The following is a 25645-nucleotide window of genomic DNA, read 5'->3' as shown; positions in this document are numbered from 1 at the left end:
TGCCCCATATGCTGGAGGTGGTGGGTTCAAACCCAGCCCTGGCTAGAAACTACAAAAAATAAATAAATAAATAAAAATAAAAAACTTGACCTTGACTTAAAAAAAAAGAGGATGTAATAAAGACTAATAATTAAATTTTCACAGAAAAATAACTCTTACTATTCACTGTGAGATAAGTTGTTGGAGTGTTTGATATAGGGTATCTGATCAGATGCACATGCTGTAGATGTAACCTCTCATGCCCATTTCATAAAAGCTTTACATTGCTTTCTGTCCTGCCTCTGAACTTGAGTCCTTACTCTTGCCCATAAACCTGTATTGGTCTCTGTACTGTAGTACCTAGATTAGTACCTAGATCTCACCAATTTGAGAGTTCAGGTGCCATAAAGTTTAACTAAAAGGTTTCAAATGATAATGTTTATGTGTACATAGCCAAGGTATAAATATGTGTACTTTGGCGACTTTTAATTTGCTTTGGGAAGAAGAAAATGAATATAATCTATTGTTAAATAATTTCTAAAAAATATCAATAGTATATTGATATCTCATAATATTTCTCCATAGTATGTATAATTCCATAATTAAATCGTAATATTTTGCCAGGTTTCTTTGTTAATGTAGTGACACTGGAAAACGGTGCCAGTGTGGTTTTCTAGTGTCATTTTTAAAGTTTTAGTGGCTGACTAGTGAGCAGGGCATTTGGCAGTCCCGGTAATTATAGTGTACTCACCATCCTGGAGACAATTTTTCAATGCTTTCTTAGGAATGGATAGACTTTATATTATGAATGGAAACTTTATACTTTCCTATTGTAATTTTCTGGTAATCTTCAGTTTTTTTTTCTTTTTTTGGGTAACAAACTAGGCAATCTTTCAGTCATTTCTTCCATTAGAAACCTGTCTTTTTGTATATAATTTAGAATCCCATGTCACTATAGACAGTCACTCTGCAGTTAAGTTCCCTTTTTTTTCCTATTCTTGACACACTTTCCCCCACAAGGTCTTATTAACTCATTTACTTTCATCCTTTGTATGACCCTTGGATTCAGTTCAAGTAAGAGACTGCAACATTAATAACGACAGAGGAAACAATGTTAATTTCCTTTATTATGTTTATAAAATTGTGCATTATTGAATGAAAAATTATTAATGCATAGATTCAATTATGCCACATCAAAGTAGTAGCATATTTTTTAAATAAAACTAGTTTTATACTTTAAATAAAACTATAAACATACATGACATAGACAGCCTATAATGTAGGTACTATATTTTAAGGCTTGTTTGGCATTAGTGTTTTAAAGGATTATACTCCTTGCCATTTTATTATTTTACATAGTATGTTAATATTTTAAAAAATATTTTTCTAGGATACAGTTCTGTGATATTTGAAAAGTTAAATAAAATTCATTTTGGTGTTAAAATACTTGAAGTTTTTATAGATCCTCTTTTTCTTTTCAGTTCAGAAGTATCTGATGGTATAAAATTTAATAATCTGACCTCAGGGATGTGAAAGACATAACTTCGTTAAACAAATAAAATAGTATTTTAATAACCTTGATCACCAAATATTTTAGTTCGTCTCTTCTGTTACATCAACCCAAAGTTCTGAAAGTTTATGTGACAGACTTTTGTTTTTCCTAGCAAAGAAAATATTGAGAAATACATCTGTCTCATGATGTCACGTAGAGGGTGTTTTAATAACCCATCTCTCCCTTCTATGCCCATCTCTTTTCAGGTTGACTGGAAGCTTTGTACCCGACTTGATAGTGAGCATGAGTAGCCAAATGTGGCTGCACCTTCAAACAGATGAAAGTGTTGGATCTGTTGGCTTCAAGGTTAACTACAAAGGTAATGGTAAATTGCTACTGTAGGAAAAATGTTATCCTAATACCACCAGAGAATACTTTTAAATTCTAGTTTAATTACATTTACAAAATAAAAGTTTTCCAGAACACAGGCAAGAATGCATTCCATCAAGATCATTTCATCCTTAATTTAACTGCAAATGTTGATTCCACTTAACTTTAAATAAAATTAGTTTTTCCTTTGAAATGTATCTTTTTTGCATACCCAGTGCATTTATACTATCCCTGTGCTGTAGTTTTGTTGGACTCCTAGCCTTTCCCAGAATAGAGTCTGCAAATTTATACACATTCAATAATTTTCCTGGAACAAAGAAAAATCTTCTAACTACTAAAGACTTAAGGGGTGGCGCCTGTGGCTCAAAGGAGTAGGACACCAGCCCCATATGCTGGAGGTGGTGGGTTCAAACCCAGCCCTGGCCAAAAACTGTAAAAAAAAAAAAGAAAAAGAAAAAAAAAGACATAAATATGATAGTAAAGATCTTAAATTCCCCAAATATTCCAGAGTTCTAATTTCTTTTTTTGCAATCTATCAATCATATCAATTATGTTTCCAAATTTGTGAAATTGCTACTGCCCATCCTAGGATTGGTATCAAAATCTTTTGTTGTAGTTTCATTTATAATATAGATGGAAACATTATGAAATTGTGAATATTTTGTCATATTGAACCTTGACTAAAATCAATATATACACAGAGTGTACATATCAGAAAAGCAAATTTGCAATTATGACTGAATAATGTGTCAACAAATTCACTTAAAATGTTATGTCTTAAAAAATAAAAGTGTGAGAGACCACTAGAATGTTATGTTTATTTTATACTTATATATTTTTTACTATTACTATTTTATTTTACTATTTTTAATATTTTAGTATTATTTTATTTTTACTATTGGCAAAAAATAATTATTCTGTATCTTATCAATTAAACAATTGCTGTGAAAAATTTACTTGCATAATAATAATTTTTAATCAGAGTTACTTCTTACAAACAATTTCATGCCTTTGTGTCCAGATACATGCCCAAGGAAATTAATGCATGATGTTGTCAGGGAAACAACACACATTCATTCTATTCATTTTATTTTATTTATTTATTTTTTACTTGTGACTAAGTGTGGTAATATCAATTTAATTAGTTCAGGAAATATGTATAAATGCCAAGGTTTTTGTTTGTTTGTTTGTTTTAAGGATAACTTGATAATATTTTTAAGTATATTTAAAACCCACACCTATTTCCAATAAATGAAACAGGTTAGAAAATTAAAAAGACAGCTTTCCTAGCAAGTAGCTCTTTTTTAATGGCTAAGTAAACCTAGAATCTTTATATTCCTTTTATTTGTATCATTTTCTTCATCCTATGGAGATTGCCTGCCAGAAAATCTATGGTCATTTAAACCTTAAAAGCTGTATTAATCATTAACGACAATGCTTCAACAAGAAACATAGTTACGAAAACTCATGATCAGATTGGAGCAAGAGAGCTGTCCTATTGATATTTACACAGCTCTCCCCTCCACTGCAATTCAAGAGCTGAAAGTATCTTGTAAAGTTATATAATTAAATACTATGTTGTTCTTTTTGCTCGATTTTCAACAATAGTAATTTAAAACAATGATTCCTAGAGATCTTCTTGTATGTGCCACAAACTGAATGAATTTTTGAATATAGAAAGAATACCATAAACTATCTCAGGAAGATTATATTATAGAGATAAAATGCACAACTATTTATACACAAATATCCACAGAGATGAAATATTTGAAATTGATTCTAAATGAATCTAAAGATTCTAAATGAATTATGCCCTTATTTTCTCTATCCCTTCCATCCTATCTCTTCTGGTCTAACCTACACGAATGGTGATTATTATGAATGGTGATTGTCCAGCATCATTGTCTAGAGATAAAATAAAAAAAAACTTCCACAGGTCTTATCCTCTAGTTTTCTCCATTCTGTTTTTGTCTTTTTCCCTAAACTCCAGTTTTATTAAATTATTCATAATTCTTTGAATCAGTACATTGTTCCGTATCTTTGCTTTTTTGGACATTCAATAATTTCTACCTGGATCACTATTATAATTTTAATTCAGCACTTCCTCATTCATCCCACAAGACAAATGTCGAATATTACTCTTGTGTAAAGTGTTTCTAACTCTGTCCATCACAGAAGAACATTTCCTCGGTTTTAAGAAACTCTTTACCATAGATAGAAAATATGTCTTACGTATCTTTGTATTTCCACTAGCAACTCCTCTGCCATATCATCATAGGTAATTAATAATTATTTGTTCAGTTAAGCTGAATAAATTATTTGGCCTAGATAAAAGAGGAAATATGTCCTCAAAAGTGCAGTTTATCATAACTTTTCTACTGTGAAAATCTTGTTTGTGAATTCTCCATAATTTAAAACCTGAGCTCATATTTTAAATAGAGTTCATTTTGAGAAGTTTTAAATTTTGATGTGCATATAGCTTCAGAAGTTCGCCTACTGAAAATAGTTTTCATAATTGCCATGCTCTCTATTGAATAGCATGTTGGTTCTAAATGGAACACCCGCTAAAAACCTTTCCAGATTGATCTAAAGATATCTTTTTTTTGTTTGTTTTTGGCCGTCTTTAGATTTTTCATGAAGTAGTCTTGAGTGTAAATCTCTCTAACTAAATATTTTACTGTAAGGTTTTCTCTCTGAAATTTTTAACATTCTAAGCATAGTGACTAAGATATATAATTTAAACCTTGTTTTACGCAGTGCATTTTTATTCTTAAATCGTGTTTAGCTAATTATCTCAGAGAGTGTTTTAGACGATTTTAAGGAAAATAAGATTTCATTGGAAATCTTATTTTAGAAATTTTTTTTCTGTTTTAGAAATTCTAAACAGAAAAAAAGATTAAAATCTGGGATGCTCTGGTGGAATGAAGTCAGAGTACTTCTCATTCCCTCCAAAGGTAGAACCCGAGGCCTCCAAAAACAAAATTTGAAAATGACTATTCTAAGACGATACTATTGACAAAGAGATGAAACTTTATCTAGGAATACAAAATAATATCTAATTGCCTGATTAAGTTGTCATTAACTTTACAACCTCTGCTTTAATTTGTGGCATTATCAACGCTTTTTTTTCTTTATAGTTTGGATATTAAAGGGCAAGAATAATTAAAAAACAATTAATGTTGCATATCACTTATTTTAAATGTCATTGATTTTTATTCAGTTAGAATTTATTTAATCTATATGTGCATGGCAGTGTGCTTATTATACAAAAGCAGACAAAAATACCACTGGATTCTTCAGAAGGTAATAATAGTTGAAACTTTTAAAAATCAATAAATGTTTGCATTGAGTATAATGAGGAATGGCCATCTTGCTTAACAGGTTTTTGTGTTTGCAAAAACTGAGATTCAAATTCTGAAAATAGATGTTCCTGCTAAAAAGGAAGAATAACCTAGCTGTCCACCTTAGCTCATTTCCCTTAGTGACATTTTTTATGCTTGCCTGTTTTTCATACTGTTGTTATTTCAAATGCATATTCGTCAGAAAAGAAGAAAAAGGGAGGGTAATTCTTCCAATGGGCGCATTAGCATCCATTAACACTGCACTACTTTTTGGATGTTATTATCATCTTCATCTGAGAAAGCCCAGGAGATTAAAGGACTAATTAACAATTACTAAGAGCCTTGCATATTTCAATCCTTTGGCCTATGTTAACTCATTAAATCTCATTAGAACTGCAATAGATAAGAATTATTAGTATTATTCATTGTTACACATGAAAAATCTGACCACTATTTAAGCACCATGATGATAGAATGTTTGGACTGTCTTGTTCACTGCTTTATCCCTAGAACCTAGCACTCAATAGATACTTGTGGAATGTGTGACTATGAGTGTTCAATCATTACTGCAGAACATATATGCAACTCTAAGTTTGCTGAATCCATTGTTTTTTCTATTTTGTGATATTACATTATAGGTGATTTTGAGGGATTTGAGATATAGAAGCTGGAGATTCCAGTGATTATAAAAAGCATGAGGATACCAAAAGATTGACTTAAGTTACTGAGCTCCAATACCTCATCAGGACACATAAAAGTAGAATCATATGCACATCCATGTGCACATGCACACACAAATTACAAAAAAATGCATGATTTCAACCTGGAGGAGTCTGCGTTTTTTATATCCATATGGTTACTGGAATTCTTTAAGAATTTTCAGTAAGAAAGATAAAAATCTATGGCAGAGGCATATAAACATTCCCAACATTTATATAGTTCTAAAAGTGATATCATCCCCTCTTATTAGAAATTATTAATGCTTTGTTTTTTATTTTGGATTAATATGAGAGCACATGTGATTAAGTTACATTGTTTGCATTTATAAGATAAAGTTAGAGTTGTATTTGAGTCCTTCACCCAGAAAGTGTGCTGTACACCCATATGTTGCACCTGTTATTATATTCATTTTAAAAATTTTATTAACTTTTATAATTTCAGATTATTAACGGCATACAATTATTTTGTTACATGAATACTTTGTATAATACTTAACTTGGGACTTTTAGTGTGTACATCACCCTAACAGTGTTTTGTGTAATTAGCAAGCAAGTTTTTACTCCTCACTCCCTCTCACCTCCCCTGCTTCTTTGATCCCAATGGCATTTACATCTCTTTGTACCTGTTGGTGCCCATCATTTAGCTCCCATTCATTGAAGAGTATGTGTGCTGTGTTTTCGTTTCTGAGATACTTTGCTTAGAATACTTTTTCAGCTCTGTCCAAGTTGCTGCAAAATACGTTATTTCATTTATTTTATGACTGAGTAGGTTTCCAATGTGTGGTGTGTTTTTATGTGTGTGTGTGTGTGTGTGTGTGCGTGCACGCGCGAACAAATGTACTCATTAATTGATGGGCACTTAGATCAATTCCACATCTTTCCAATTGAGATCAGTGCTGAAATAAACATTTCAGTTCAAACTCTTTTTCTTGAATTACTGGATCAACTGGTAAATTTATTTTTATTTATTTGAAGTAGCTTCATAATTTTCCACAGAGGCTGTATTAAATTGCAATTCCTCTAGCAATGTATAAGCTTTCCATTCTACCTGCATTCATGTCAGCATCAATTTCTTTTGCCATTCTAATAGGGGTAAAGTGATATCTCATTGTAGTTTTAATGTGCCTTTCCCTGATGATTAGTAATATTGGGCTTTTTGAAATATATATGTTTGGAAACAATTTCTCCACTTTCTTTTGAAAAACTTCTGTCATGTCTTTTGTCTACTTTTTAATGGGGTTGTTCATTTTTTTTCTCATGTTGATTTGGTAGAATAATTTATAAATTCTTGATATTAGCCTTTATCAGGTGTATAGTTTGCAAATATTTTCTCCTATCTTGTTGGTTTTCTATTCACTTTGCTTATTATTTCCTTTGCCCACAATATTGTTATTTAGGCTATCATTTTTTATTTTGTGTATTTATTTATTTTAGAGACAGAGTCTCACTTTATTACCCTCAGTAGCGTGCTATGGCTTCACAGCTCACAGCAACCTCAAACTCCTGGGCACAGGCGATTCTCTTGACTCAGCCTCCTAAGTAGCTGGGATTACAGGGCCCATCACAACGCCCAGCTATTTTTTGTTGCAGTTTGGACAGGGCCAGGTTCAAACCCACCACTTTTTGTATGGGGCCCGTGCCCCACCCACTGAGCCACAGGTGCTGCCCCTAAGTTATCATTTTTTTACAGAATTGAAATGTCACATATATCTATTACTTAATAATTTTCATATACACTAAAATGTATTTGACTATTTTTTCTGCCATAACTATACTCTTCCAATTTCATTAATTTTGAATGTTTTTATTTTAGTAACTTGGAGGGTAAGCTCCCAGCTTGTTCTTCTTTTGCAAAGTGTTCATGGCAATTCATATACATTTATCTTCTACCCACATTTTGAAAATAAATTTTTGAATTACATAAAATTATTTGTTGTTTTTATTAGAATTGCAGCAAATTTATATATTGATTTGGCCTATATTGATATTGTTATGTAATACATTCTCATTAGACTTATTTTAATGTTCCTAAATTTAAGTTTTAAGTTATTCTTTTTAAAAAATACAAGATCTTCATTATTTGTGATAGCTTCATTTTTACTTACTACAGTTTGGTATGTTATGATAGGATATTTATTTTTCTATTTCGCTTTCTAACCAATATTAGTATTATGAAAAAATTATTGATTTTTGCATATCTATGTAGTATTCAGCTATATTATTTAATATTATTAATTTTAGTTATTTCATAAGTAGGTATTATAATAATGAAGATGTTTATTAGCAAATTATAGAAATTCCAACTATCTGTGGTTTAATTAAATAAAGGCAATTTTTATTGCCACTTCGTCTGTTGAGAGAAGAGTAGAAGCTGATGCTAACATTGTCCTCAGAGACCCAGGTGCTTCCTTTCATTCTCTCTACCTTTTTTAGCATATTTATCCTCACCCTCCTCTAAGTTATAACATATTGGTGCCAGAGATCTATTGCAGAAGCATATTAGAACCCTCCAAATTATGTTAAACTATAGTGATAAGAGCTGGCATTTATATCTCATTAATGTTTTGGTGGAAATGACTTATTATTTTAACATTTAACATAGTTGACAAGGAATGTGGAAAAGAGTCTTTATGAAATCTAGAGAATTCAAGTATATTTAGGAACTTCTAGTCAAAGTATTTTCTGCATCCATTGACATAATTGTTAGGGAAAGTTTGGCACTTGTCCCTGAGTCCAAATCAGTGAGGAGGAAGAATGAGGACAAGTTGTTTGAGGAAAAGGAAATGAATGTTCATTATTACCCTGCAGATGAGGCTGGCAGCAGACTGATATCTCAAAAGACCCCTGTCCTGCCTTTAAACAGAAATACAGGGCTTTTTAAAGAATATTTTCCTATGGTCAGACTTGGGTTCATGTGACCAGTGTCACATGTTGTAGCTTGGGCTTTGTCCAACTATACTAGGTGGTTTCAGTGGACTTTATCTCCAGTGGGAATGATCTCATGACCATTGTCCATACTATTCAGTTTGGACGTTTTTATTCCAACAAAGTATGGGAGTTTTAAAGAAACAATAAAACCTTCTTGAACATGATGGCCGATCTCTTAGTACACTCTTGAATCAATTTACTAAATAGTTTGATTAAAATGTTTGCAACAAAACCTGTATTTGTGATTTTGGACTATCTTTTTTGGGGGAAGGGCTGATATTATACTATTTGAATTAGAAGATAATGACAATATCACAGAATGAATCAGGGAAGTTGTCAGTGCGATGGGATAGCATGAATAGCAAAAGAGCTACATGTCTTTTTAAGGAAGAAGGACTTTAGCTCTAAAGCTATCTGGACATTTTTACTTCAAGGTAAATATTTAACAAATTTTGTTTTTTCCAATATTTCTAAGTTTCTTCAGATCTCTTCATAGATTAGTGATGGTCATTTATATTTTGTTAAAAAACTTTTTAGGTAATTTTCATATAGAGCATATAAACATTTCAAATGTCTTTTTAAGATAGCTTCCTTGAACAAAATAATAAAGATATGTTATCCTGATAGTTTATTTATGTGTACATTAATTTTAAGAGCGTAAATTTTATCTTTTTCTCTTTACCTGCATCTGCTGTTTTTGTGTGTCTGGGAATGCTTTCTCTTTGTTTTAGCGATTGAACTGCTCTAGGCTTTGATGAACCTTATTTCTCCCAATTCTGTACTGTTCTATAGGTTTGGGCTAAACTAATCAGAATTTCTTTTGATACAGTTATTAGTCCAGTATCTGGGGCAATTGATAAAGATTCAGGGTAAAAGAAATCTCTTTTATAAGATTGTAAACTTTAAAGACCATTTGACTTGGTGCTATTGTGGCAACTTTTGTGATTTTATGTGAATAATTTGCCAACAGAAACATGGCAAATTCAACAAATAGAAAAGAAGAAAAACATAGTTTTGTGGACATAATTGAAACTTGTACATTTAGTGATTCCTGAAGGAAAAACTAGACCATAGTCTTTCATTGTGTAAGGTTACAACGTCTTATTTAAGCCATGGTGAGTTTGATGGCTAACACTAAATGAGTTTGTTAACTAAATGAGCCCTGATTAACACATTTGTTATCTTTGTTTAATTCTTTCAACTCAGTAAGAAGAAATGATCTATATTTAGGTCAATGATTTTTGGTATATTTCTTTCTTTATTTTTAAAATGCGTTAGCATGGAAATGTGCCACAAATGGGCCCAGGGAAAAATGTGTACTCAAAGAAAGAAACCGTTTTGAGTTAATTAATATTCAATGTTTTTTCCCTCATGAATGGAAGCATAGACTATAAGAGTTTTGCAATGACCATCTGTTAATAGTACAGGCAGTTCTCGAGTTACAAATATCTAACTTACCTACAACTCACAATTATGAACAGAAGCTATAACAGTAAGTCTCTGAGTTACAAACCTCAGATTGCTATTTTAAGAGAATTAAGAAAAAGATTATGAGCATAATATTTCAACATTGTTCAATGATTTAAAAGGCAAAACCAATGTTTTATTCAAAATGATTTCAGTAAAGGAGAATGTATATTCTCAGAATTTATTTTTAAAATAAATTTGAAAAATTTATTCTGCAAAGTTCAAGTTTTGCTTTTTTTAGCGGATTAAATCTATTACAAATGAGAGTGCCAAAAATGAAATGGAAAGTATGATAGGGAAAATTTACACCCAAGCAGCAAATGAAGGCTTGAAAAATTACCCATTTGTCATTAAAATACTCTTAGGCTTGTGCAAAGTCATACAAAGTAAAAATCCATTGCAGTCAACCACTTATTACTTAAATCCTAGTAGTACCTGCCTAAGCAATATCTGATTTCTTTTTGTAAGGAACTGATTTTTATCAAAAATGGAAACATCTTTATTTTTCTAATATATATGACTTTTTAACTTTTGCTCTATTTATATGATTTTTCTATCGATGAATTAGGATATTTCTGAAAATGTCATAGGTTTGTTGGATCCAAAATTGAGCCTTGTTATATTCCTAATTAGAGTCAGGTAAACAAAATCTTCACCATCTATTCATATAGTGGCAAAATGATGATATCTGGCAAAAGAATTATTTGTGTGTATATTTATTTATCTGTTTACTTAGTACACTTAAAGAGAGATTCTCTACCATTTCTCACAGCACCCTTACAGCACTCACCACAGGTTAATGGATTGTCCAATAAATATGACTAGGTCTAATTTTCAAACGATTAGATTAATGTAAAACCAAAAATCTAAAATTAGACCAATATAAAACAAAAATGTTTGCAATATTAAAGAATTACTGCATTATTAAAAGTCAATTCTTTAATTTTTAATTTTAAAATATGTATTAAAGCAAAAAACTAAAAATCAATGAATCATAAATACCTTTTAAGACATTGTTTGAAATTTATGTTTTCTAAATATTAGTTACCATGTTTTCTAGTGCTACATAATCAAATTAGTGAAATAAAATTATGGACGGCACAGTTATAACTTTTTTTCACAAACATTTTCTATTTCCCCATATCTTGTCCTTCAACAAAGAGCAATTCAATTTATTATCGTCAAAGTCATCTATAGAACATACTTAGATGATGATTTGATATCAAAAGAGCATTCTGTCAATAATAAAAATGATGTTAATTAAATGAAAAGTAAAACTGAATTTTCTAGTTTCTAGAAACTAAATTATTTGTTATATACTAATATATATTTTAATGTTTATGCAATTAAATAGGAGTCCAAGTTCATTTATGCAAATAATTGTTTTTCTTGTGTATTCTATGTACATCACTGATTTAATACAGACAATTCCTTAGTTACGAACATCCAATTTATGCACAATTCACACTTATGAACAGAGACTATTATAGTAAGACCTTGAGTTACAAACACCTGACTAACATACAACTCACACTTATGAATGAAGGCTATTACAGGTAATAGGTAAATGTACCTGGTCCAACTTACATACAAATTCAACTTGAGTACAAACCTACAGAACCTAACTTGTTTGTAACCTGGATACTTCCTGTATTTGATATGTGGACAGTTTCCATGTCTTTAAAATAAGAATCTTGGATTAAATGGTGTCTGCATTTCTATGAGTTCTAAAATTCTTTTATTAGATTTGACAAACTAAATATTAATATATTTGTTGGTCTGCCCAAGAATATTGCACTCAATATTTATTAATTGTAGTGAATTGAGATTCCTGCAGTGGCACATTCTTTGCATGTGTTCGGAGATAAATCTCTCCCTCAGAATTTACTGCAGATTCCCTGTGGTATAGTCTAGTGATGGTCTAGGAGCACTGACCTAGTAAACCCCTTTAGGTTTTCCTAATCTTGTACCTTTTGATGTATCTTTTCTTTTCATATCATATTCACTTTCTTTGTTAAAATCCTATGGTCGGTAAAAAGTTGTTTCTCTTGCCTAGGAAAAATTATCAAGTCACATATAATATTTTGTGTGGGGTTTTCATGATAACATTTCAATCTGCTTCTCAGGAAAAAGAGGGTTTTTAGGCATGACTCATGAAAGATTTTATGTTTGGATGAGCTTTATTCTGTTTGCTATTTCTCTTTTTAAACTTAAAAGTCTATTTTATTTTATTTTACATTTAATATAGAAAGTTCCTTTAGAAAACTATTGCTTCAAAATACCAATTTAACTTTGTTTATCCCAACCTGCTGTGAGAACTAAACCTTTTTTCCTACATCTCCAGAATTAGAAGCCCTTGGTTCTACATCTCCAGAATTAGAATGAGTGGTAGTAGAATAATAAATGTCAAATTAAAAATGTTTACTTAGTTTCAGTGATGTCCCAGGCCTTGTGAATATGATGGGTACACAACAAAAATAAAAGACTTAGTCATTTCTTTCAGTTTAGTGTGACAAGGACCGATACGCAACAAAATAATATTAAATTTAATCAAAGCTGAGAATGAAAAATAGAATGTGCTTTATGGGGACTGTAATATGACACATAATGGCATCCTTTAAATAAAGCTTTTCTGGGGCAGCACCTGTGGCTCAGTGAGTAGGGCGCTGGCCCCATATACTGAGGATGGTGAGTTCGAACCCGGCCCCGGCCAAACTGCAACCAAAAAATAGCTGGGGGTCGTGGCGGGCGCCTGTAGTCCCAGCTACTCGGGAGGCTGAGGCAAGAGAATCACCTAAGCCTAAGAGCTGGAGGTTGCTATGAGCTGTGATGCCCCAGCACCCTACTGAGGGTGACAAAGTGAAACTCCGTCTCTTAAAAAAAAAAAAAAAAAGAAAGAGAAAGAAAGGAAAGGAAAGGAAAAAAAGGAAGCTTTTCTGAGAAGATGAACTTAGAATGGGATCTGAGTCTAAGTGGGAGTTACTAAGACAGGAGCTGGGCAGCATGACCAATGAATGTGTGCAGATGATAACAAGTTCTATTGTAGAAACAGAGAATTCCAGCATGTGTGGAAGGTATGGGAAGAAAGGGAGCAAATAAGTAGTTATACAGGCTGAAGAGTTAGGAAAGACCAAGTTGTGACTTGATGCAGAAGCTATGTATGTATCTGTGATGATAAAAGATGTCCCTTTCTCCAATGGAAGTAAAAGATCACTCCTCCTCTTTCCCTTGTACCTAAGGAGAAGGATCAATATTTATTAAAATAATGCGACCATTGATCATAGGAGCTGGAAAAGTATTTTTAGCTAATTCTGTGAAATATACTCATTCTTTCTAAGATAATGAAATTGAGGGTCAATTGACTTTTCCCATAGTTGCTAACTAAGCAAGGCCTGAGCCAAAGTACAATCGGGAGCTATTGCTTCTAAGAGTGTCATTTTACATTGGACTGCATTGCTTCACACTTTATGCCTCTCCATGTACCCAGGGCATATGTCATTGGATGAATAACAAATATTTAGGTTGGTACAAAAAATAAGTGCTATTTCGGTCCATAATTTTTTTTTTTTTTTATTGTTGGGGATTCATTGAGGGTACAATAAGCCAGGTTACACTGATTGCAATTGTTAGGTAAAGTCTCTCTTGAAATCATGTCTTGCCCCCATAAAGTGTGACACACACCAAGGCCCCACCACCCTCCCTCCGTCCCTCTCCCTCTTTCTGCTTCCCCCTCACAACCTTAATTGTCATTAATTGTCCTCATATCAAAATTGAGTACATAGGATTCATGCTTCTCCATTCTTGTGATGCTTTACTAAGAATAATGTCTTCCACGTCCATCCAGGTTAATACGAAGGATGTAAAGTCTCCATTTATTTTTAATAGCTGAATAGTATTCCATGGTATACATATACCACAGCTTGTTAATCCATTCCTGGGTTGGTGGGCATTTAGGTTGTTTCCACATTTTGGCGATTGTAAATTGAGCTGCAATAAACAGTCTAGTACAAGTGTCCTTATGATAAAAGGATTTTTTTCCTTCTGGGTAGATGCCCAGTAATGGGATTGCAGGATCAAATGGGAAGTCTAGCTTGAGTGCTTTGAGGTTTCTCCATACTTCCTTCCAGAAAGGTTGTACTAGTTTGCAGTCCCACCAGCAGTGTAAAAGTGTTCCCTTCTCTCCACATCCACGCCAGCATCTGCAGTTTTGACATTTTGTGATGTGCGCCGTTCTCACTGGGGTTAGATGATATTTCAGGGTTGTTTTGATTTGCATTTCTCTAATATATAGAGATGATGAACATTTTTTCATGTGTTTGTTAGCCATTCATCTGTCATCTTTAGAGAAGGTTCTATTCATGTCTCTTGCCCATTGATATATGGGATTGTTGGCTTTCTTAATGTGGATTAATTTGACTTCTCTATAGATCCTAGTTATCAAGCTTTTATCTGATTGAAAATATGCAAATATCCTTTCCCATTGTGTAGGTTGTCTCTTTGCTTTGGTTATTGTCTCCTCAGCTGTACAGAAGCTTTTCAGTTTAATGAATTCCCATTTGTTTATTTTTGTTGTTGCAATTGCGATGGCAGTCTTCTTCATGAAGTCTTTCCCCAGGCCAATACCTTCCAGTGTTTTTCCTATGCTTTCTTTGAGGATTTTTATTGTTTCATGCCTTAAATTTAAGTCCTTTATCCATCTTGAATCAATTTTTGTGAGTGGGGAAAGGTGTGGGTCCAGTTTCAGTCTTTTACATGTAGACATCCAGTTCTCCCAACACCATTTATTGAATAGGGAGTCTTTCCCCCAAGGTATGTTCTTGTTTGGTTTATCGAAGATTAGGTGGTTGTAAGATGTTAGTTTCATTTCTTGGTTTTCAATTTGATTCCAAGTGTCTATGTCTCTGTTTTTGTGCCAGTACCATGCTGTCTTGACCACTATGGCTTTGTAGTACAGACTAAAATCTGGTATGCTGATGCCCCCAGCTTTATTTTTGTTACGAAGAACTGCCTTAGCTATACGGGGTTTTTTCTGGTTCCATACAAAATGCAGAATCATTTTTTCCAAATCTTGAAAGTACGATGTTGGTATTTTGATAGGAATGGCATTGAATAGGTAGATTGCTTTGGGAAGTATAGACATTTTAACAATGTTGATTCTTCCCATCCATGGGGCATGGTATGTACTTCCATTTGTTAATATCCTCTGCTGTTTCCTTTCTGAGGATTTCATAGTTTTCTTTATAGAGGTCCTTCACCTCCTTCGATAGGTATATTCCTAGGTATTTCATTTTCTTTGAAACTATGGTGAAGGGAGTTGTGTCCTTAATTAGCTTCTCATCTTGACTGTTATTGGTGTATACAAAGGCTACTGACTTGTGGACATTGATTTTATATCCTGAAACATTACTGTATTTTTTTGATGACTTCTAGGAGTCTTGTGGTTGAGTCTTTGGGGTTCTCTAAGTAGAAGATCATGTCGTCAGCAAAGAGGGAGAGTTTGACCTCCTCTGCTCCCATTTGGATTCCCTTTATTTCCTTGTCTTGCCTAATTGTATTGGCTATAACTTTCAGCACTACATTGAATAGTAAAGGTGACAGAGGACAACCTTGTCTGGTTCCAGTTCTAAGAGGAAAAGTTTTCAGTTTTACTCCATTCGGTAAAATATTGGCTGTGGGTTTGTCATAGATAGCTTCAATCAGTTTTAGAAATGTGCCACCTATGCCTTTACTCTTCAGTGTTCTAATTAGAAAAGGATGCTGGATTTTATCAAATGCTTTTTCTGCGTCTATTGAGAGGATCATGTGATCTTTATTTTTGCCTCTGTTAATATGGTGGATAACGTTTATGGACTTGCGTATGTTAAACCAGCCTTGCATCCCTGGGATGAAGCCTACTTGATCATGATGAATGACTTTTTTGATGATAAGCTGTAATCTATTGGCTAGGATTTTGTTGAGAATTTTTGCATCTATATTCATGAGTGAGATTGGTCTGAAATTCTCCTTTTTGTTTGGGTCTTTTCCTGGTTTTGTTATCAGGGTGATGTTTGCTTCATAGAATGTGTTGGGGAAGATTCATTCTTCCTCAATTTTTTGGAATAATTGCTGCAGTACAGGAATAAACTCTTCCTTGATGGTTTGATAGAATTCTGGAGTGAAGCCATCTGGACCAGGGCATTTTTTGGTTGGAAGATTTTTTTATTGTTTCTTTGATCTCTGTGCTTGAAATTGGTCTGTTCAGGAGCCCTATTTCTTCCTGGCTGAGTCTAGGGAGAGGGTGTGATTCCAAATATTGATCCATTTCTTTCACATTGTCAAATTTTTGGGCAATAGAGTTTCTGGTAGTATTCAGAGATGATCTCTTGTATCTCTGTGGGATCAGTTGTTATTTCTCCTTTATCATTTCTGATTGAGGTTACTAGATTGAGATTTTACTTTTGTATTCCTCGTTAGTCTGACCAATGGTTTATCTATTTTATTTATTTTTTCAAAAAACCAACTCCTTGTTTCATTAACTTTCTGAATGATTCTTTTGTTTTCAATTTCATTGATCTCTGATTTGATTTTGGATATTTCTTTTCTTCTACTGAGTTTAGGCTTAGATTGTTCTTCTTTTTCCAATTCCATAAGATGGCTTGTGAGATTGTTGATGCGCTGTCTTTCTGTTTTTCAAATGTAGGCATCTAAAGCCATAAATTTTTCCTCTCGAAACTGCTTTTGCAGTATTCCACAGGTTCTGGTGGCTTGTGTCTTCATTATTGTTATGCTCAAGGCAGTTAATGATTTCCTGTTTTATTTCTTCCTGCACCCATCTGTTATTCAACAGAAGATTGTTTAATTTCCATGCCTTTGTGTGGGGTCGAGTGTTTCTGTTAGATGAGTTCCACCTTTAGTGCCTTATGGTCTGAGAAGATACAATGTAAAATTTCAATTCTTTTGATTCTGATGATATTTGTTTTGTGTCCCAGGATATGATCAATTTTGGAGAATGTTCCATGGGGTGATGAGAAGAATGTATATTCTTTATCTTTGGGATGGAGTTTTCTATATGCGTCTATCAAGCACAGTTGTTCTAGGGTCTCATTTAAATCTCTTATATCCTTGTTTAATTTCTGTTTAGAGGATCTGTCCAGCTCTGTAAGAGGCGTGTTAAAGTCCCCTGTTATGATGGTATTATCAGATATACCATCAGACTATATAAGACTGCTCAGACTGAATAAGGTCTGTTTCAAGAATCTGGGAGCATTTAAATTGGGTGCCTAAATATTTAGAATTGAAACGTCTTCTTGTTGTATTTTTCCCTTGACCAATATAAAGTGACCATCTTTGTCTTTTTTGACTTTAGTTGCTTTAAATCCACATGTATCTGAAAATAACATTGCAACTCCTCTTTTCTTCTGAATTCCATTTGCCTAAAAAATTGTCTTCCAACCCTTGACTCGGAGCTTTAATTTGTCTTTTGAAGCCAGGTGTGTTTCTTGCAGACAGCAAATGGATGGCTTGTGTTTTTTAATCCAGTCAGCTAATCTATGTCTCTTCAGTGGGGAATTCGAGCCATTAACATTTATTGAGATAATTGATAAGTGTGGTAGTATTCTATTCATCCTATTTTGTGAGAATCCATTGCTTAGTTTTATCTTTTGCATCAGTGTGGAGGTTAGGTTCTGTCTTTTAATTTCTGAGTTCTTACTTTGCTGCTGATCCATTGTGGTGGTCAGTGTGCAGAACAGGTTGAAGTATTTCCTGTAGAGCTGGTCTTGTTGGGGCGAATTTCCTCAATGTTTGTATATCTGTAAATGATTTGATTTCTCCATCAATTTTGAAGTTTAGCTTAGCAGGGTACAGAATTCTGGGCTGGAAATTGTTCTGTTTAAGTAGATTAAAGGTAGATGACCATTGTCTTCTTGCTTGGAAAGTTTCATTAGAGAAGTCTGCGGTCACTCTGATGGATTTGCCCCTGTAGGTCAACTGGCGCTTACTCCTGGCAGCTTGCAGAATCTTTTCTTTTGTCTTGACTTTGGACAGGTTCATCACAATGTGTCTTGGAGAAGCTCGGTTAGAGTTGAGGCGACCTGGGGTCCGATATCCCTCTGAAAGCAGTGTGTCAGATCTTTGGTGATATTTGGGAAATTTTCTTTTATAATATTCTGTAGTATGACTTCCATTCCTCTGAGGTATTCTTCTTCCCCTTCTGGAATTCCTATAACTCGTATGTTGGAACGCTTCATAAAGTCCCGTAATTCTGACAGTGAACGTTCTGCTTTCTCTCTCTTCTTTTCTGCCACTTTTACTATCTGAGTTATCTCAAGGACTTTGTCTTCTACCTCTGAAATTCTTTCTTCTGCATGGTCTAACCTGTTGCTGATTCTTTCCATTGCATCTTTAATTTCCCTAATTGACTGTTTCAGTTCCTTCAGGTCTGCTATATCCTTTTTATATTCTTCATGTTGTTCATCTCTTATTCGATTCTGTTTTTGGATTTCCTTTTGGTTATTTTCCACTTTATTAGCAGTTTCCTTCATTGTTTCCATCATTTCTTTCATTGTTTTCAACATGTGTATTCTAAATTCCCTTTTTGTCATTCCTAACATTTCTTTATAGGTGGAATCATCTGCAGTAGCTACCTCATGGTCCCTTGGCGGAGTTATTCTGGACTGGTTCTTCATGTTGCCTGGAGTTTTCTGCTGATTCTTCCTCATGAGTGATTTCTTTTATCTGTTTCCTTGCCCTAATTTTCCTTTCACTTCCTCTTGCTCTTTAAGTTCTCTTGCCTGTGGACTAAGGGTTACAGGACCAGAAGGGTGAGAAGGTTGAAGAGCAAAAATGGGATGAAAGAAAGGAGGACCGAGTGATAAGAAAAAAAAGAAAAATAGAGAAAGGAGAGTGGGTGGGTAAAAGGAATATTGACAAAAAGAAGTGAGGCACAGAAAGAGGGAGACAGAGAAATATAGGTGTACAGTAGGGTACTTTGATACAACCTTAAAAAAAAAAAACCCACCTTCTGGGGGTGCCCAGTTGGGTGGTTCCCTTGAGGTCAGCAGCTCTTTGCTAAACTGATCAGACACAGTACCCCACCTCCGCCAAGTAGAGAGGAAAGACAAAAATGCTATAAATCAAATCAAAACAAGCAAACAGAAAACTTTGCGGGATAAAATTGGGTGAAAAGCCAAATAATAGTGGTAGAAACACTAACAAAAATGAAGTTCTAATTATTGAAATAGGCAGCAATGGGAAATTATAATTAAACTAGAAAAATTGAGAAAGAAAAAGGAACTATATGGAAAAGGTTGAAATTAAAAAACAAAACAACATTAACAACATCATAATAAACAAAAAAAACAACCAAACCAAAAAAAAAAAAAAAACAAAAAAAAAACAATTAAAACCAAGCAGTATGTATATGTTGTTGAATATTGTGTGGGCAACACGTGGTCTTCTGGGGTATGAGATGTTAATCACAGTTCTGATACTACTGGAGGCTGCTGATTTCTCAAACCCCAGCAGGTAGACACCGTAAATCTCTCTTCAGCCCACTTAAAAGGCACTTTGAACTTGTAAACTTGCTGAGCAGAAGCTTTCCCAGGAAAGTGCTTTTCGCTGGAATCACTGCTGAAGTGGCTATCCACTTACCCAGTGTGCAAAAACCAGTCTCACTCTGCCCCTGAGGGTTAGGGCTGCAAGGTGGCTCAGACCCCACCCTTAGGCTACTTGGTCGCTGGGTTACCAGCTCCCACCTGATCATAGCTCTGCGACCCTGAGGGCGGAGCTTGCTGGGGCAGATCACTCACAATGGCTCCCTGTGGCCCACAGCCAAACACTATTAGCTCCGTCTGGCTCAGCAACTCAGACTGGGGCCCTAGACAATGGCCAAAGTTCTCCGCACTCCCACTCAGGCTCTCCCCAAGGCAGTTCAACTGAGTGCCAAGTACAAAGACACCAAAACAGTTCACAGGTAAGGCCTTTCTGGTTTGCAGTCTCGCTGCTACTTAACTTACAGTTGTGGGCAGGTTTAGACCGATTGAACACACGCAACCACTTGCCGGTTTTCCACTGTTTTAGTCCTCCTCTTGGGGTACAGAAGTCTCTCGCTGACTCCCTGTATCCTCACAGGGGTGATAATAGGCAGATCCCAGCAGCCAGAGACGCCCGGAGTCCTATCTCCCCAGACTCACGGTGCCCAGATGCAAGGAAACTGTTACTTGGCCACCATCTTGCTCTCCCAATCTCAGTCCATAGATTTTAAATCATTATGACTAGGCTCAAATACATCTTTATTAACAAAAATAGGAACAGTTAGAATCAACACATTGTTGCCAATGAGAAATGAGTTTGTTTCATCCTGCATCATAAAAACCCATGTTTCAGGATTCATGGAATTCTTGGAAAGCACTTTCTGCATCCTGCCATTTGTGGAAGTGTTTTCCCTGCAAAATATTTATGAGATGCTTGAATAAATGATAGTTGGTTAGAGAGAGGTCAGGTGAATATGAGAGATGAGGCACAACTTCATAGCCCAATTTGTTCAACTTTTCAAGCACTGGTTGTGTGACGTGCAGTTGGGCATTGTCGTGAAGAAGAATTGGGCCCTTTCTGATGACCAACACCTACTGCAGGCGTTGCAGCTTTCAGTGCATCTCATCCATTTTCTGAGCAAATGAAATGGATTTCCTGGGATCTGGAAAGGTTTAGTAGATCAGACCAACAGCAGAACACAAAACCATGAGCATCACCTGTTTTTGGTGCAAGTTTGGCTTTGGGAAGTGCTTTAGGGATTTCTCTAAGTCCAGCCTCTTAGCCAGTCATGCCAGAATCAGAGAAGGTGATACTTGAAAACAATGATTATTATGATTTTGGTCAACTCATGATATACCCACTTATTGAGCTTTTCCATCTTTCCAATTTGCTCCAAATGCCAATGAACCATAAAATGGTCGAACTTGCTTTCTTTTGCAACTTCTCCTGCATTTGTCAGAGGATCAGTTTCAAAGATGGCTTTCAATTAATTGTTATCAACTTCCAATGGCTGGCCACTATGCTCGTCATCTTCAAAGCTCTCACCTCCTTTGCAAAACTTCTTGAGCCAGCACTGCAAGGTACATTCATTAGCAGTTCCTGGGCCAATTCATTATTGATGTAGCAAATTTGGGCCAATTCATTATTGATGTAGCAAATTGTCTCTGCTGCTTTACGACACATTTTGAACCCGAATAAGAAAACTACTTGAACTTGCTTTTTATCTAACACCATTTCCATAGTCCAAAATAAATGTAAGTTAAATGGCAGGTAGTAAGTCACTGGCAAGAAAACAGAAAGTTAAAAATGCACGTTAAAATGATGTATAACGTAACCACATTTATTTAGGAATGTATTCCAGCATCAAACAGCAAATTTCAACAATGCAAAAACCTCAATTACTCTTGCACCAAACTGAACACTTTAGTGGTCACACAAGAAACTTGTCAAATAATCTGTAATCATCACAATTTCATAGGAAAAGAATGTACTTTCCCCTTAATACCAGGAATCATTTAATTTTAAATATCTTACCTTAATGATTTTTCATTATATTCACCTTAATTGGTGAAGAAATTCTAAATTTTGGAGAAATATCAAGCACATCAGATATGAAAAATTAGAGAAGAAACATTAGAGCTTAAAATATTATTCATTATCTATTCTGAGTAGAAGATAAGATGGGAAATATGTGAGGTATTTAGGTTTTCAGAACTTTTTTTTTAGTGGTATAATAGATCAGAATTATTATTCATTTGATTAAATAAAATCCCAGGGTTATTTTTGCTAATCCCCAAAATGAAGAAATCTCGAATTAATTCAGAAGTTTAATATAGGTCCAGTTTGACTATGTATAAAGAAGTATCTATTTAAATAAATAGTTTTCTACATGTGGCTTTTTGTCATTTGATGATCACAATGATGATGTTAACCAGCCCCGCATTCAGTGGCTATGCACAATTATTTTTACAAGTCTGCTCTGGGCTGAAGATGGGCTAATATTAAAAGGCTGAAATTGGATCCATCAGTCATTTATTCTCCTGGGTTCAGTGTCTCCTGACATCATACAAAAAGCCAAGTATGGTCTTTTTGACAATGGCAAAAGTGCACAGAATAAACATTTAACTTGACAATTATTTTTAAAGGTCTGCTCGCACATTTTCTTCTAAAATCCATTGGCTAAGTCAAAACATATTCTGAATCCCAGATTTAAGGGGAAGGAAAGTAGATTATATTCACAAAAGTGGGAAAGAGAGTGAACCTTTAAAATAATAATCTAAAAAAATAATAAAATAAATAAAATAATAATCTAGTTTGTCACAATGATTAACCATACATACTAATGAAAAGCTTTGATTGAATTACCACTGAGCTCAATGTAACACACACACAGAGATACATTTTCTTCCCTCAAGAAGACAGTGTCTATTTTAAGCAATGCTACATAGGCTAACTCCTGCAGTGATCTAACGCAGACAACATAGAAAAGGACTGAGGAGGTAACTTTTGAAATGAAAAGGAAAGGATGGAGAAGCAATTGGAGTCTAGAGTGTTTCTACAGAGAGAAAAATAAAGACATGATTTAGTGATAGTAGATAAAGGAAATATAATATGAAAAAACATGGATGGAGATATAATAGCAGTTAAGAATTGGAAATAGATTTTGGCAAGGAAATATATTTCTATGTTATTGTGTATATCCTTTCTCACTAGGAACATCATGCATGTTTACAGAATTTAATCGTTTAAAACTCACAGTATTTTCATTTCCTGTAGAGTTATGACAATAACATAAAAGAGATTGGAGGATCTACAAAAAGCTTAGAGGCTGTTTATTGAAAGGGAAAAGTAGAAAGATTTTGGTAAAATATACCAAATATTGTTGAGCACAGGGCATTTAATAAAAGATGGTATAATTCGAATGTCAAGAACATAGACTTTGAATCTAATGGGAGCATTGAATCCAGCTCTGTTGGCTGGCTTACTGGAGACTATCAGTGCCTTGTGCTTTAGAAGCCTGTATCTCCTTATCTATAACATGAGAAGAATAATGTTTCTTACATTATTTAATTGTTGTGAGAATTTATGACAAATGCATTTAAAGTTTAAATGAGCTTCACATTATTACTATTACTGACCATTACTATAATGCCTATCCATTGAGTAGCTACATGAAGGTCTGCTTTATATGTATAAAGATTTTATTTATTCCAAATATATAGATTATTTAAAAACTATTATATTTTGGGAAATAAAACTTACATTTATTTAGTTTGTCTTCATAATGATTAAATGTGGAAGAGTATTTCAGTGTGAATAAAATAGAACCTAACCAAAAACAAACAAGTGGCATTAAAAATTAGATGGCATTGCAACTTACATTAGGATAAAAATACATATATATGTGTATATACATGTATATATTAAACCCTTAAGCATAAATCTATCAAACATTTATAATAGCTATAGGAAGACTATAAAAAACTCTCATAAAAATATCAAAGAACTAAATAAATGAAGAGGTATTCCATATATGTGGACAAGAAGACTAAATATTGTCAAAATGTCAGTTCTTCCCAACTTGATCAATAGATTCAATGTAATCTTAGAATTCCAGCCAGTTATTTTGTGCATATCAACAAACCAATTCAAATGTTTACATGGAGAGGCAAAAGACCCAGGAAAGCTAACTCAATATTGAAGGTAAAGAGCAAAAAAAGATTGGCACTACCTAATTGACACCACACAACAGCAAGCCTTAGTACAAGCTACAGTAATCAAGGCAGTGTAGGATTAGTAAAACAATAGACAAAGATGTCAGTGAAATAAAACATGGAAACAAGAAATAGACCCACATAATGTCCACCAATCTTAACAAAGGACCAAAAGTAATAAAGTGGAATAAGGTATTTTTTTCAGGTAACACTAGTAGACCAAGTGGACATTCACAAGTGAAAACAAAAGTGAATCTTGGCACAGATTTTTTATCTTTCACAAAAAATAATCCAAAATCATAGAACAAAATGTAAAACTATACACACAGAACAATATAACTCCTGGAATACCTAGAATATAACATAAGGAGAAAATCTATAACGTATCATCCATGAAATAATTTGTAAGCTAAATTTCAATAAAATTAAAAACCTTTCCTCTGTGAAAAATGGTGTCAAGAAAACGAGAAGACAAGCTACACACTAAAAGAACATGTTTGCAGAAGACACATTTGGTAAAGAACTATTATCCAAAATATACAAAAAAAAGAAGCAACACTTAAAGCTCCATAATAGGAAAACAAGCAACTGCGTTTAAAAATGGACAAATGAAGGGCACAAAGTACAACTTGGACATTGGACTCTTCCTTACAGACACAAATAATGTGACCTAATCATTTGTTCCCTCCTACTAATATGAAATAAAAAAGTAAAATAAAATAAAATATTGTGCTAAAACAATAAAAATAATAAAAATGGCAAATGACCTGGACAGATACCTCACCAGAGAAGATGTACAGATGGAAATTCAGCACATGAAAATATGTTCAGCATCATATTTCATTAAAGAATTTCAAATAAAACAATGGTATGCCACTACGAACCTATTAGAAAGGATAAAATCAGGCATAGTAATACCACCAAGTGCTGGTGATGATATGAAACAACAGAAACTCCAATGCATTGCTGGTAGGAATGAAAAATGACATAGCCACTCAGGAACACAATTTGTGCCATTTCTTACAAAACTGAGCATACTCGTACACTCAAGAAATCACACTACTTGGTATTTATCAGAGTGAACTGAACAATTTTGTCCACACACAGACCTATATGTGGTTTATAGGAGCTTTATTCATAATTGTCAAAACCTGGAATCAACCAAGTAAGTGAATGGACAAACAGTGATACATTTAGCACTAAAAATAAATGAGCTATCAAAGCTATGAAAAGACAGATGAACCTTAACTAAATAAAAAAATAAAAAAACCCACAAATTTGAAAAGGATACCTTTTCTATGATTTCAACTATGTGATATTCTTGAAAAGACAATTATTGATAAACTAAAATTATCAGTGGTGTTTAAGGGTTTGGAAGTAGGGATAGAGATTAGGCAGGACAAGGAGGAATTTTAGAGCAGTAAAACTATTCTGTACACTATGGTAGTAGTGAAAACATGTCACTATGTACTTTTCAAAAGCCCAGAGGATCTACATCAAAATTGAGCCACAGTCTACAGCCATACCACCCTGAATGCACCTGATCTCATCAACATTGAACCCTAATGTGAACTTTTGTAATAACGATCTTTCGGTGTAGTA

At 33.9% G+C, this 25645-nt stretch overlaps 1 protein-coding gene across 3 annotated transcripts in view; it reads left to right on the top strand.

Moving 5' to 3' along the window:
• The window catches only part of CSMD3 (CUB and Sushi multiple domains 3), a 1164849-nt gene that overhangs the window by 595495 nt on the left and 543709 nt on the right, over positions 1–25645 (top strand). For all 3 annotated transcript variants that reach the window (XM_053559351.1, XM_053559349.1, XM_053559348.1), the window contains one exon: positions 1738–1850. In XM_053559351.1, the coding sequence (XP_053415326.1) occupies positions 1738–1850 (113 nt within the window). The remainder of the gene's footprint in view (positions 1–1737; positions 1851–25645) is intronic.

Source organism: Nycticebus coucang, chromosome 13 (genome assembly GCF_027406575.1).
Source record: "Nycticebus coucang isolate mNycCou1 chromosome 13, mNycCou1.pri, whole genome shotgun sequence".
NCBI classification, from domain to species: domain Eukaryota; kingdom Metazoa; phylum Chordata; class Mammalia; order Primates; family Lorisidae; genus Nycticebus; species Nycticebus coucang.
The sequence above is the reverse complement of the archived record's forward strand: the minus strand, read 5'-3'. Positions and strand labels throughout refer to the sequence as shown.